This window comes from Brachyhypopomus gauderio, unplaced genomic scaffold, assembly GCF_052324685.1.
Source record: "Brachyhypopomus gauderio isolate BG-103 unplaced genomic scaffold, BGAUD_0.2 sc120, whole genome shotgun sequence".
In the NCBI taxonomy this organism is placed as follows: domain Eukaryota; kingdom Metazoa; phylum Chordata; class Actinopteri; order Gymnotiformes; family Hypopomidae; genus Brachyhypopomus; species Brachyhypopomus gauderio.
Genome location: NW_027506941.1, coordinates 195,855 through 210,895, shown reverse-complemented (window position 1 = coordinate 210,895; position 15,041 = coordinate 195,855). Strand labels below are relative to the sequence as shown.

Here is a 15,041-nt window from a genome sequence, read left to right as displayed (position 1 = left end):
AGCATTGATTTTCTGTTTTTTTTTATGTCTCTCACAGTGGACATGTAACTACGGTAATAATTTCACACCCCTCCATGATTCCTAAGTGGGAGAACTTGCAAAATCGCTGGTGTTCAAATACTTTTTCTCACTATATATATGTGTGTATTTTGGACAGAGGTCCTTCATCAGCAGTGCAATATATATATATATATATATATATATATATATATATATATATATATATATATATATATATATATATATATATACAGAGAGAGAGAGAGAGGAGAGAGAGAGAGAGAGAGAGAGAGAGAGTGAGAGTGAGTGTGAGTGTGTGTGTGTGTGTGTGTTCCTGCTGGTTGTAATTAAGCATTCAGCCAATGCAGGCAGAGGTCAAGAGCCTCAGGTGAAGAGCCCGTCAAAGAACATGAGAATACGGGGAGAAGTGTGAGTGTGGAGTGAAGCTGACCATGGCGTGATGTGAGCACTTTAAAAACACCTCATCTCCTGGGTGTTCGCACACAACATTTACATTTTAGACATTTACAACAGTTGGCAGAGCTACTTACATATTTATCAGGATTAGAGTACATGTGCTCCCTGGGACTTGAACCCATCATCTTGATGTTGCTAGAATCTTCTACCTGCTCTACCAGGTGAGTCACAGGTCTCTGGAGTTTGAACTAATGGCACAAGATGATGCAAAAAGCAAGCACTCAGTTATGTGGACGGATCCGCTTTACTGAAGCTCTGAGGAGATTGGCCAGACTGTTCTGATCTGACAAGATATGTATGGCAACTCAAACGCTATCAAGGCGTGGAGAGCCGAATGTGCCCCTCGGAGCTCCACAACACGTCACAGCACACAACCAGGAGGCAGGTGGGCCACAACAGCAGAAGATCTTACCAAGTTCTGTTCTCAGACTCCCAACAGGCCCCAGACTTATTAAAACCGGACAACCGAAGCCTCGGAGAGCACTGAAGAGAAACACGATCTCCTTCTCTGCACTGGTCTGCATATGGTCTGCATGAATCCTTGGACCTGACCTCATGTGCACCACCAGTGCAGTCTGGGTGTGCTGGTGTTCTGGGGTCGGGGTGGGAATGTCTTCCGGTTATATACTGAGCCCCGCCGGGATCACTCAAGCCACTTACTGCACCCCATCTTGGCCATAGTGACTACCACCTCAACCTGGTTCCATGACCATGATTATGAGCTCACTACCAGCTCTGAATCCATTGGAGCACCTTTGGGATGTGTTAGAAGACGAGAGCAGGCCAGCTGACTTCTGCTGCTGCCGCATCTGCCATAGTTTCGAATCCCAAAGGAGAAGTTCCAGCACCTTGGGAAACCCACGCTACAAACACCGTAGGCTGTCCCCCGAACAAACAGAAACGGCACGCAGTAACACATGCTAATACAGCGGTTAAACGCTGATGTGGTTGGTACGTACAATCTGTGGATGTTTCCTGCAGTAAAGTGGGTCTGTTGTCTGGTTCAGTGTGTGTGTGTGTGTGCTGGACAGGGAATGAGAATATCGCACGACAGGGTTTGAGCTTTGAAACCTATGGCCTTGAGTCCTGGAAGAGCGTGATTGGCTGCCTGCAGCATATGCAAATGAACGAGGCATGCTTTGTGTTTTTCCGCTAACGAAAGATCGTGTTCGATATTGCAGCGTGCCAAACCACGAGTCTAACAAGTCCGAAAGCATATCTAGAGTAGCCGGGGTGTCTTAACTTGTGTTTAGTGTGTGTGTGTGTGTGTGTGTGTGTGTGTGTGTGTGTGTGTGTGTGTGTGTGTGCGTGCGCTTGCGTGTTAACTGTGTGTTAACTCATAGTTTGCAGTATATACACTGAGTGTATATACGACACATTCTGTGCATTCTCCTGTTTGATCCTCCACTTTCTCTGCTCACTGAGTGTAACACACCAGTGTGTGTGTGAGCGTAGGTGAGCGTCGCAGTGCTCCGGTTTAGCTGTGACTCTCACACACATGCACACACATTCGTATGTTCATGGCCACCGCCCAATTCTTTCAAACACACACACACACACACACACACACACACACACACACTGACCCTCTCTCTCTCTTCAGGTATGAATGCTCTACAGTTACAGAATCTGGCCACTCTGGCAGCAGCTGCCGCGGCCGCTCAGAGTTCAGCTAGTCCCTCCACCGCCGGTGCCCTCACCTCCAGCACCGGCTCTCTGGGAGCCCTGGCCAGCCCAGGTAACCAGCGGCCGCCCAGCCGGACCAGCACCCTGCCACCGACACCCCCGTCACCACCATCGTCCTCCTCACCCTCCTCATCGCTAGCATCGCTAGCATCGTAGCCGTAGCGCGGATGCTAATTTTTCCCATTTTTGTTTTCCTCCCTACATCCGTTTTTTAGTCGGTTTCCCTGCTCGTCGTTTTCAGTCTTTCACGCTTGTGTTCCGGCATTTCAGGGGTTTGTGTGTGTGTGTGTGTGTGTGTATGTGTGTGTGTGTGGGAGGGTGGGGGGTCCCTAGCAGTGGCTCTGATGTGTCTAGGGAAGTGGCCATCAACATGCTATGGTTTCTGTGCTGTTAGGTGTTTGACTCCATAGTCATCATGAGTTATAATTGTGATTCACCCATTTGGGAATTTTCAGAGAAGAGTTGGAACTATTTACTGGGAAAATGTTTCCTGGTTGGAGATACATGGGCAGAGCGCTGGACTGTTATTTTCCCAGAGCACATTACTTTGACACTTCTCTTTTCATCCCTCACTTCATCGCTCTTTTCATAACACTCTCTCGCTCTCTCGATCCCTCTCTCAGTAAATCAGTAAATGAGAAGGTGTTGATTTCACATATCAGAAGTCATGAATGTCATCCCTGTTTTCAAAGGCATGTGGTGTCGGTCTTTCTTCATCTGCCTCTTTCTCTTCACCCTGCATTTTATACCACCACATGCGTGCGCACGCTCTGTGTGTGTGTCTGTGTGTGTGTTTGTGTGTGTGTGTTTGTGTGTGTGTGTGTGTGAGAGAGAGAGAGCAGGATGTTCAAATGGTAAAGATTTGTGAACCTTTTAGTGTCATGCCAGATAGTTTTTTTTTTCTGTGCACTATAACATACTGTGCAACTTTTCTCTTTCTCCATCTTGTTTTCTCCCTCTCTGTCCCTTCCTCTCTTCCCTTTCCTCTCTCTCTCTCTGTCTTTTTCTGTTTCTTTTGGTCCTGTTATCTGTTTCTCTGTTTTCTGTCTCTCCCTCTCTCTCTCCCCCCTCCCCCCTCCCCCCTCTCTCCCCCCTCCTCCCTCTCTCTCCCCCCTCCCCCTCTCTCTCCCCTCCCCCCTCTCTCCCCCCTCCTCCCTCTCTCCCCCCCTCCCCCCTCTCTCTCCCCTCCTCCCTCTCTCTCTCTCCCCCCTCCTCCCTCTCTCTCCCCCCTCCTCCCTCTCTCTCCCCTCCTCCCTCTCCCCCCTCCTCCCTCTCTCTCCCCTCCTCCCTCTCTCTCTCTCCCCTCCTCCCTCTCTCCCCCCTCCCCCCTCTCTCTCCCCTCCTCCCTCTCTCTCTCTCCCCCCTCCCCCCTCTCTCTCCCCCCTCCCCCCTCTCTCTCCCCCCTCCTCCCTCTCTCTCTCTCCCCTCCTCCCTCTCCCCCCCCCTCCTCTCAGCAGCAGGGTCCACTGCTAACTCCAGTGCGGGAGCTATGAGCTCGCTGGGCTCCCTGGGCACGCTGCAGGGGCTGGCTGGGGCCACCGTGGGCCTCAACAACATAAACGCACTAGCAGGTAGCGTCAACAGTGAGTATAACCCTGCATCCACGTCACCCATTTCACCCCAGTACGCCCACATACGCCCGCTGTGCGCACACGCCCAGAGAGATGCCCGGAGCACCCGCCCCACCTGTTTCCCCACGCCCACTCTCGCACGCACTCGTGGCTTCCCACAGTGACGAAAAGAAGTCGATTATTAAACGTACGAAGGGCACCTCCCTGGGCTTGATGGGAGTTTGCTGTTGTGTGTGTGTGTGTGTGTGTGTTGGTGTTCGCCTGTGCTTCTTGGACTGTCGCTACACGTGTGTGTTCATGTTCTTTGTATGGTGTGGTCTACGTCCCGTGCCGTTCAGGAAATAAAGTGATGGTTAGTTTGGTTGGACGTGGGCTACAGGAGAGGAACTCACAGGAGCTTAGCTGGACCTGAACCCAGCTCCATGTTGCTCTGGCGCACGTGTGTGTGATCGTGAAGCAAACTCCACTTTGCCACATCTCTGCAGACACATTCACACACCTGACGCCGTGCTAATCCATCGCCCACTCTGTTGCGTACTCGTACTGTGAGTTAGGTCGTCTGCTTGTGTGTGTGTGTGTGTGTGTGTGTGCTAGATTATTCATGTCCTTGTATTTACTATTTATAGAGTAGGAAGATCGACTTGTGTGCTGACTAGAAGAAGAAAAGTGTTTCAGTCTCTCGGAGGGCTGTTTCAATGAGGTCATGTTTGCCATTAAGAAGAGACAGTGATTAGTGTTTGCAATTCAGGACATTAGAGTGATGGAGCTAAGGCAGTCCTTACATTTGATATCTTACTCAGTGGGCACAATAACGTGTGTGTGTGTGTGTGTGCACATGAAATCTGGTATCCAAACAACCATTAACATGGCAGAGCTCCTCAACTCTGATCCTACAGAGTTCAGTTCCACCAGGTTCTCGTGCAGAGATGTTTCTTAGTGACCTGGATCAGGTTTTGTTAGGTTACTGGTCCAACAAAGCTCTACAGCACATCTTCAGGGCTGCACAGGATCCTATACGTGCTTATTTGCATTCTGAGTATGTGAGCGCACGGGTGTTTTGTGTGAGTGACCTGAACTCCGCTGTCTCCCTTCCAAAATGACCTTTCAGCCAGTTTCTGATTTTATAAATCAAGCTCTCTGAAACAGAACATCGTTCATTTTGCATTCATTCAGATCCCCCTTTTTTAACGCACACACACGGCGAACGCACACACGCGAGCACCCACGCGTACACCCGCCGCTCATTTAAGAGGCCGTATAGTTTAATTGAATAGTAAAGGTCAGTATTGTAATTATTGCAGTATAAATGAGGAAGCGCCTCTCTCCGAACCCTGCTCATCATTTATTGTTTGCAGGCCTTCAAGCCAAAAGGCCACTCAGTAAATATGCATGAATCAGTCGTTATAACATACACACACACACACACACCTGATTAGGCCACACTTGTGCCTTGTACTTAGTAGACAGAACAAATTGTTTTCTAGTGAGAGTTGTTCTGGGTTTTCTTCCTGGGTTTGGATCGTCGTGAACCGATTTGGTTGCCTGAACTTGTGTTACGTCGTTAAAGTCACACACACACACTCACGCGCGCACACGCGCTCAAGCACTGATTCCGCGAGACGCCAACACCTCCCTCCAGTGTTGAGATGGCCGTTTTAGTGCCAGCTGGTGTTCGCGTTTTGAAGCCGTCACTCAAAAGACATTCAGCAAGCCTCCGCTGCCTCCCGCCTCAGGACCGTTCGATTGAACTCAAATTCACAATAATCCTCCCCCATGTGACAAAGCGCCTTAACCGTAGCAACCGTAGCCGTAGTTTCAGAGGCAGCAGACAATTATATTTAATACCTACAAAAGCTAAACACACTTGTCACGCCTTCATGATTTTTAAACTACAGTGCAGACTGCAACGGACTGCCTCACGTGAACCCATTTCATTTCACGTAGAATTGTTGCCACAAAGACAAGCTGCTGCATTGTTGCGTGTAAAGTGCGGGACGGCCAGCGTGTGTCCTGTCTGCTGTCTTTTGAAAAGCCCTTTAGTTTGTAAAAGTAGCCGGTTTGATCCGTTGGGCCAAACATTTTAGAACTGCTGACCAGAACATAACTAGCATGCTCTACAGCACCCTCTGGTGGGGAGTAGATTTCAAACATCTCAGGCATTCTCAAATATGGATCTGGTGTTGTTGACCATCCGTATTGCAGCGTAAACATTTTTCACACACACACACACACACACACACACACACACACACACACACACACACATGGGCACACACTCTAAGAGTCTACATGAACTCTTAGAAGCTGGAGGCAGTTCGAGTGTATATCCAATATGAACGATGCCCTGAGAGAGAATAACTACTAATGTGTAGGTAATTTAGGCATAATGTGGGAAGAGTTTTTTTTAAGCGTTTCTTAAAGTGTTTTTTTGGAATTCTGCTTTTGTCAATGATTCATAAACAACAGTAATAATGACATTTTAATCATTTTAATAAGTTAAATACTTAAAAGGGCGTACATTAATACAACAGTACAAGCTACAGCATAATGGAGTTTCTAAAAGAATACTGCTTAAGCCCAAATGAAAATAAGCTACTGTTTTAGCCTAAATAGATTAATTTTCATGGCCGTATATGGTGTTAAGATGAGAGCATTGGGTTAGGGCAATGATTAAGGTTAGGGTTGAGATGTGTTAAGGCTTACGATGATGATGTCATGAGTTGTGGACAGATGTTTGAACTTGTGGTGGTGATTTTGCTACGCTGCTGTTGTGATGTAGTCTGCATGAGTTGACCATGCTATCCACACGCTTATACCGTTCTGTACCATAATTATTATTTACTTTACTTTGTATGTGGTGTGTGTGTTTTTTGTGTGGTCGTATGTATGTGTGTGCGTTTTATGTGTTTGACATGGGTAATATTTTATTAACAACTGTCCATTTTTGGTGTCTGTAACCTGTTAATATATTGTCTTCCTATGTTGTCTGTTATGTTTTCTATGTGTTCATGTCTTGTGTATGTGTATTACACTGTTGTGTGTGCGTTTATTTCCATGTTTGTGTGTGTGTGTGTGTGTGTGTCGTGTTGTAGAAAATAAAAAAACACCTCCCCCGTCCCAAGCGCTAACGAGTAAGTGCACCTCTTTCTTCTTTATTGTTGGGTTTTATGTAAAGTTGCTCACATGCTCTCAGGTATGGCTGCCCTGAACGGGGGGCTGGGCAGCGGGGCGCTGACTAACGGCTCGGCCGGACCCATGGACGCCCTCACACAGGCCTACTCAGGGATCCAGCAGTATGCTGCCGCCGCCCTGCCCACCCTGTACAGCCAGTCACTGCTGCAGCAGCAGAGCGCAGCGGGCAGCCAGAAAGAGGGTGAGGAACACACACACACACACACACACACACACACACACCTATCCAGTTCATCCAATAAACAATAACCCAATATAGGAGATCCTCAGGTTACGTCAGTCCCGAGTTACGATGTTTTGTGGTTACGACACATCTCCCATTTACTGTATAAAGCCTTGTTTCGACGTAAGTGGTTTTGTGTCGTAAACGCGTCGTTTATTATTCCTGTTTCATTTAATTATTAAACGTATTTTACATGTGTTTTTCGATAATTACTGTGTTAGGATAGGATAGGTGCTTACAGTATGTTACTTACGTACAGTATGTACGTACGTACCAACTTACACCGAAAATCGGTTTACGACGCGATGTAGGAAAGGATCAACGTCGTAAGTCGAGAACCCCCTGTACACACATTAAGCCTGAGAGCATAAATAGGTCTACCTTGGATAGCTGTCCCCACAATGTCTTTGTCCCAACAAGGTGGTTCTATAAACAGAATGTACCCATAATGTGATGAATACAAAACCATTTATACACACATTTATACTTTTTCATATGCACACACACGCACCACCCTCTATAGCAAGAAAAAGGCTACAAAACCTACATATGTACTCAAATGTGTGTTTGCGCATGCACACACACACACACACACACACACACACACACACACACACACACACACACACACACACACACACATTAAAGTTTCTGAGCTCTTACTGAGTCACAAGGATTATTTCCAAGCACCGCAGTATATGAAAATGTTCCTATAAAAAATACTAAAAAGTAACAGTGATCGCATAAAATGAAATGTGTGTGTTGGTGTGCAGGACCAGAAGGGGCCAACCTGTTCATCTACCACCTGCCACAGGAGTTTGGGGACCAAGACATTCTGCAGATGTTCATGCCTTTTGGAAATGTAGTGTCGGCCAAAGTCTTCATCGACAAACAGACCAATCTGAGCAAGTGCTTCGGTACGCAGGCCCATCATAGTGTCTGTTCATTGGTGTTTCTCGCGTTTGCGTAAAATCCCTTCTCTCCTCTATTGCTACTCCATCCATCTCTCATTTCCTGCCTGTCATGTACTTTCTCTCTGTCACTTTCTTTCTCCCTCTCTCCCTCTCTCTCTCCCTCTCTCCCTCTCTCTCTCCCTCTCTCCCTCTCTCCCACTCTCAGGTTTCGTCAGTTATGACAATCCCGTGTCCGCACAAGCAGCGATCCAGGCAATGAATGGGTTTCAGATCGGCATGAAGCGTCTGAAGGTTCAGCTGAAGCGCTCCAAGAATGACAGCAAGCCCTACTGAACTTAGTGCTAGGGCCACTCCTCTCTCCCTGTACACTGCTAGGGTAAGTCCCCACCACTGCCACGGCAACCACACTGGGACCCCGGGAGGGAGGGGGAGGGGACATGGGGGGACGTTTCACCCTTAAATCACTAGAGGGAGCCAATTCCCCCAAACCTTCTTTTTAAGCTTTTTTGATTGCAGTATTATTATTATTATTATTAATTCTTGATATTATTTGGTTTATTTTCCACATAAACGCTTCCATTTTTGCCATTATTTTGTATGACCTGCGATGAATGAACAGCTATTATTGCTAGTTTTTGAGTTGTGTAAACTATTTTAAGTTGTTTTTTTTAAGTAAATATTTATATGATGCCTATTTTGTTTTATGATGACGACAACAACAGCAGAAAGAAAAGATCTCTATCTAGACTGCGGTTAGTTTCTCTTTGTGAACCTGAGACTTGTGAGAATGCGTAGGAATGGGTCAGACCTGAGCAAAAGCACCAATATGCACGTTAACCTTTGCCCTTTGACCTCTGGTGTCAGCCCCGGGCTCCGCTGCTCCTTTGACCCCTTGGCCCACTGGCACCAGAGAGAAAAGGGTTGAACCTGCTGTGGCCTCTCTGTAGTCAACGGCAACAACTGCCAAAACAGACTCTCTAAAACACCTGCCATTAAACATTGAATTTTTGTTTCTTTTTGTTTTAAATTAATTAATTTATTTTAATTTTTTTTCTTTTTTTTACACTTTTAAAATTACCAAAATTAGTTCAGACTATTCTGTCTTAGAGCATTTTTTGTCAAAGAGAGCATTACATTTTCTGTAGAGCATTATAAAAGATTTTGATCTGTTGATAGCTAAAAATGAGAAGCTAATAAAGTGTTCTAAGTGTTTGGTGGGGGGGTCAAACTGAAAATACTTGATGTTTATTGAAAGAACAAAACTAAAGTACAGAAAGCCACAGGCCTGTAAATTTTATTTGTAAAAAAAAAAAAACAGTTATATTTTTATATAAAATTTCTACTGCCTCTAAAGTAAAGGACTTTATTTATTCTCGTTAAGTTATTGGGTTCCTAAAGGCGTGGTCTCTCTATCTGGAGCCTTGTCCACTATTCTCATGAAGCCTGTGTGTAAAGAGAACACACGGTCACCCCCTGTCTCCCTCTCTTTTCTGTCTCGCTCTCTCTTTTCTGTCTCCCTCCTGTTCGCTCTGTCTCTCTTCCATCTATAACGTCACGCTTCTGTTGCACGGGGCTGCACAGTTGTCCAAACACAAAGAACCGTTTGAATTTTAAAACGAGAACTGCCATTTCAAATGATTAGTGCATTACAGTTTTAAGGTACAGTTACATCGTAGTGTAAGTTACTGTGTCAGGCGTGTGTAATTTCTGTGGTTAGTTTTCAGAGGGACTGTCACAAAGGAGGGTGCACTGGTTTTAGTCTAGAACTGATTTATGAGTGAAAATGCTCAGTTACAACACTAAAACACCACCAAACACAATCCAGGCCTTTTGCATGATTAACCACTTGCAGAGGCTTAAAAATGTTTTGTGCGTATGAGGGGTCAACTTTAGAAAATTGTGAAGCCCTACCTCCTAACTTTTTTATTCTCTCTCTCTCTCTCTATCTCTCTCTCTCCCTCTCTCTCTCTGGACTCCTTTTTCATTTTCTCCCTTCTCATAAGTAGTCGCACTTCACATGTTCAATCTCTTGTTCTTTTTCCTTACGTTTCATTTAGCTTTGTCCAGTGTTTTCTTTTTGTTTGTTTGTTTGTTTGATTGTTTAATTTGTGCATTAAAAACAGTAGGGTTTTTGTTATTGTTGATCTCTAATTCCCCAATGAAGATCCATTTACTTGTCTCACAAAGGGGACATTGATGGATACTTTTGGGTGCTATGTGTGTGCGTGTAGGTGTATGTGTGTGTGTGTGTGTGTGTGTGTGTGTGTGTGTGTGTGTGTGTGTATGTATATATCATTTATGTATATGTTTACCCATTTGAAATATGTGTAGTATTTTGAAAAAAGTCAATAGTTAAAAAGGAAAGTGCTGAGAATGATTCTTATGGTGCACAGCTGGTCAGTAGTGCTGTTGTCGTCGTCGTCGTCGTTGACGTTGTTGTTTGTCAGTTGTTGTTCTCATGGTTTTAATGCTGTAGTTGTGTGCCAGAGCTGTGTGTGTAACTCTCCTCTCCCGTTTTCTTCCCTAGAACTCATCTCCATGACTCTTTGCTCATCGTTTGCCTAGCATGTCTACGTGGCGTTCAAAAAAAAAAAAAAAAAAAAAAAAACCCGTCTCATCGTGTCGTCATTGTTTCCGATGTCTTTCTGAGTTCTCCTGATCATAACCTGGTCTCCTCCTACTGATCTCTCAACCTTTGATCTTAGCTTGACCTCTCTTTTTTTGGACGTTTTTGCATGTGACCTCATTTTAAGCTTATTTGAACTGTTTCTGTTGTTTTTTAATTTGTTTCTTGGTTAATTTGGAATAACGGGTGGGGGAGGGGTGGGGGACAGAAGGAAGGAAGAAAAACATTTATGTGAAAAAGCTGCATTTACAAATAGGTAGAGTATATTTAACACCATAACCTGAAGCATCATTTTTAACCTGAAGCATCATGTTATTAATTTAAATAAATAAATAAATAAATAAATACATAAATAAATAATAAATCCATCCTGTGGCAAAGGAATTAAAAGAATTTGCGTTTGACTTACATTTGTTAGTTTAGCATTTTTTCTCTTTATGTTTAGACTTTTTTTTCTTTCTTTTTCCTTTTCTTCTTTTTCATTCATTTAAAGTAAACTTGAAAGTACAATACAGGGATTGGCTTTGGGACTTCCTGTTGCTGCGCTTCTCTGTATGAGGCCAACAGAAGGAGCCCGTGCCGGTTTCTATGAGAAATAGACTACTTCCACGCAGTTTTAATGAAAAAACTGTCCGATTGATATTAGAGTCTCTCAGAGCTTGCTTGTGGTTTTTACATTTTTCAGGCAGTGTAAAGTTTTTTGATAAGGCCATTTTAAGTGGCTTGGTTTCTCATTAAAGTCTATATAAAACCACTTTTTTCTAGAGTAGTAAAGGTATAAAAAACAATAAAAAAGAGTGCCCTGTTTGGGGGAAATGCTACCTACATGTCACACCTTTTGCTGAACTGACCTACAGTTAGACAATCCGTGGTATAAATGCACATGAAATGACCTATATTTTATACTGTTTAAATGTATAGAGGAAAAAAACCAGTTTGTGTGACCCGCGTTTCCGTCGGTGCTTTTCGTGGATTAAGTCGTGAATTCATCCCAAGTCTAATAGTCTTATTTGTCTCGTGTTTTAAAGAGAAGACTAAAATCAGTTTACTTGAACCTAGACAAAGCCTACCATAGTACTATTGCTACTGCAGTATCATTGTTTTGGTTTTGTTTTGTTTTTGTTCTTTTCTTTTTTTTCTTTTTTTCTTTTTTTTTGAGTCCCTATTTGCTAAATTTCATGTTGGGTAATTAGCTATATAAACATTTAAAAAGTACAATGTCAGCTTGTGAAGCATCAGTGTCATTTATTATTATTATTATAATTATTATTTTTATTTCTATTGTGGGAAACAATATTTAGATGTGTTACGTTGTTCAGCAAAATGTGATTTTTTTTTCTTATGAAGAAAAAAACAAAATGAGTGGAATTTAGTGCCAAATTCAGACGGTACATCCTGCCTACAGCTTCTGTGTATTACTTGTGAAATTATTTGATAACATGGGTATTTTATTACATAAGTGTTTTGTATGAATCCCTCATATTTAAAGATATAGATTTAAAAAACGGTTGTTAACCTTGCTCTTCTGTGGTCTTGTTGCCTGAACTGTTCCTGTTTTTTTTTTTTTCCTTTTTTGTAAAGGTGTAAAAAGTGCCCATGTGTCACTCTCTCTCACTCTCTCTCTCTCTCTCTCTTTCACAAGCACACACCCACACAAGTCCACGTGCACGAGCACAGCCACACCCACATGCATGCACGCATACACACACCTGTGCTAAAGGTTGACCTCGCTACCCTCTTTTCTTTGATGGTGTGTGTATGTGAGCCCCTGGGCAGGAGTCTCAGTAGTGCATCTTCTCATCATGTGCACCCACACACATGTTCCAAATATCTGGGGTTATTCACAATGCCAGGCTTGACGATTGGATAGCTGCAACTCACTCAAGTACAAGAAGATGTGATGAGAGCTTTTACAAGGTTGTGCATGTGAAGAGCCGTTGAAACTCAATGATAATGCGTTATGATATGAGATAGACTGCGATGCATCGGGATCAATAGCAAGATGACGTTTCTCTAGAACATACACATTCTCTGTGTCTCTTTCCCTCTCTCTCTATCTCATACGCTGAACTTGCGGTTTCGGTGTGAATACTTGTTTGTTGTTAGGGGATAACTTTCGCCTCAATTCCATTTCTCTGCTTTTTTCTGCCTGTGTGCTTTTCAGGACTTAGTATGTAAAGGTCTTAGAACACCCTGACGCCAAAGGAGAAAGGCCTGTCCGCAGTAATATCTCTGAAAGCACTTTGCATGGTCTGAACGTTTACACGTGTTGTAAATGGCCCGTATAGATCTTGTTTACAAACGTAGTTGACAGCCTGCCCCCCTAAAAACCCTGTTTACTTCATTCTGAAGCACTATTTTCTACCCAAATCCTGCCGTTGCCTTAACGTGACACTCAGTATTAGTGGGGTGGAGTGGGCTGCTGCCTGTGTGTAAAGAACGCCAAGGTTATTTGTGTGTGTGTGTGTGTGTGTGTGTGTGTGTGTGTGTGTGTGTGTGTGTGTTGCGTCCTAATTGATGTCCAAGTAACAATTATTACCTTATCACCAAACCTGGAGGAGGCAGACTGATGCGAGCCTGCGTGTGAAAGGTTAGCGGTTAGCTCCGGCGAGGGCGGCCCTCCCTCGTGTCTTTCCATCCTTTACATCTTCAGTTCAAGCTCTCAGATTTTGATTCCGTGGATTTACTGTTAGATTTGCCAAGCCCTTTGACCACTTGAACAAAGATTAAAGCACACACACATGCACACACACACAAACAATAAACTAGCACATATAAAGCATGTGGAATTATCACTGACTGTCCTTACAGATTTACATCCTGTGGTATGATGTCAATGAAGCTATAGTTTTATAAAACAGCTTGAATTGAGACTGAATAGACTATGTGCTGGGAAGTGTCATAATTTCCCCTGAAATAGCTGAACTATGAGCTTTAGAAAGAGCTGGAAATACTAATACTGGTTCACTTTTGTCTCCCACAGTAAGTGTGTGTGTGTGTGTGTGTGTGTGTGTGTGTGTGTGTGTGTGTGTGTGTGTGTGTGTGTGTGTGTGTGTATTTCACCTTACCTTATCACTATTTTACTTCGCCAATATCAAAATATACAGGGTGAGATTTCATTACATTCACTTTTAGACACATTCACAGACCCCTGCCATCTCATGCTTTCTGATTCTCACATACATGTGTACACAATCATGGGCGCGCGCACACACACACACACACACAGACAGACACACACACACATATCTGATAGATATTTGATAAAGCACAAACTCACAGGGGTCTTTGCAGAAGTGCTTGCTGAGACTCTTTACTCAGGGGTTTTCTTCACCACACACATCTTCTCTTAAATCTGTTTGTTCTTTCTGTTTTTTTCTTTCTCTAAGTGCTATTTAACAACAGTGTATTTTAAAGGAAAAGTGTAGTTTCTTTGCATTTTGGCTTATTCTGTCAAGTTTTTTGGAGAAAAAAATGTATGTGTGTTGATCTGATGTGCCGTATAAAAAAGCTTGTCGTCTGTAGATTAATATAATTTTGTTTGATTCTAAACACATTTAAATAGTTTTAAGTATTGTCTTGAGAAAAGCCAAAGTCAATGCATTTCAGTGGATTATGTAAGTGTGGTACATGTTTGTTTGACAACACTTTGAAATCTGTCATTGGATGGGATTTGAAAAAATACAAAAAAAGCAGGCTTTCCTATTTCTAAAACTGATTGTACTTATGCCTTTTGTACCAGTGCAACTTTTTATACTGGCAATTAAAGAAAAAAAAAAACTACTTGAGAGTCTGTCTGGCCCAAACGAGGGGTCGGCCAGTGGCTGGTTCCCTAGCTTGATTTCTAGTTGGCATCCAGAACGCTTAGGTTTTAATATAACGATTTTCTAGGAGAACTTTGGCTTGGTATCTTTTGGCCTCTTATTGTTCACTTCAGCATTTGGTTTCCTTCCTTTTTCTTTCTTTTTCTGTTTTTTTTTTCTTTCGGAAAGAGGGTCGGAAGTTTTCCTTTTGGCTTATAAATACTTAACGCAGTTTGTCTTTTCCAAGCGTCTTTACGACAGCGGTAAGTTTCATTTCGTTCAGTATTGTGCAGTCTCCATGATAAGGCGATTAGAAGATTTAGAAGTATTTAGTCACCTTCAGTGGATAAATGTATTAGTTTGACAAAGAGATAAAACAGTAATTTGAGGAGTTTTTTGCTTTTAGCTGTTTAGATTTTTCTGGTTTCTCTGTCCTTCGCTGTTAACCTAACTGTGTAGCTGAAACAGTCGGACTTATTTTTGTAAATGTACGTTCTTGTGTGATGCAGTTTTTTGCTTCTGTCTCCGATATTAAATCATTTTTCCTAA

General features: G+C 43.4%; 1 protein-coding gene across 8 annotated transcripts; it reads left to right on the top strand.

Moving 5' to 3' along the window:
- The first annotated feature begins 330 nt into the window (after positions 1-330).
- Positions 331-15,041, top strand: LOC143498865 (CUGBP Elav-like family member 2). 8 transcript variants are annotated; one of them, XM_076993750.1, is made up of 6 exons: positions 331-2,215; positions 3,621-3,734; positions 6,910-7,107; positions 7,923-8,066; positions 8,269-8,439; positions 10,591-15,041. In XM_076993750.1, the coding sequence occupies exons 1-5, from the start codon at positions 2,083-2,085 to the stop codon at positions 8,394-8,396; spliced, it is 717 nt and encodes a 238-aa protein (XP_076849865.1). In that variant the 5' UTR covers positions 331-2,082; the 3' UTR covers positions 8,397-8,439; positions 10,591-15,041. The 8 variants fall into 8 exon arrangements, with proteins under 8 accessions (XP_076849865.1, XP_076849863.1, XP_076849864.1 ...); XM_076993748.1 differs by having other exon boundaries at positions 3,621-3,746; XM_076993749.1 differs by having other exon boundaries at positions 3,618-3,734.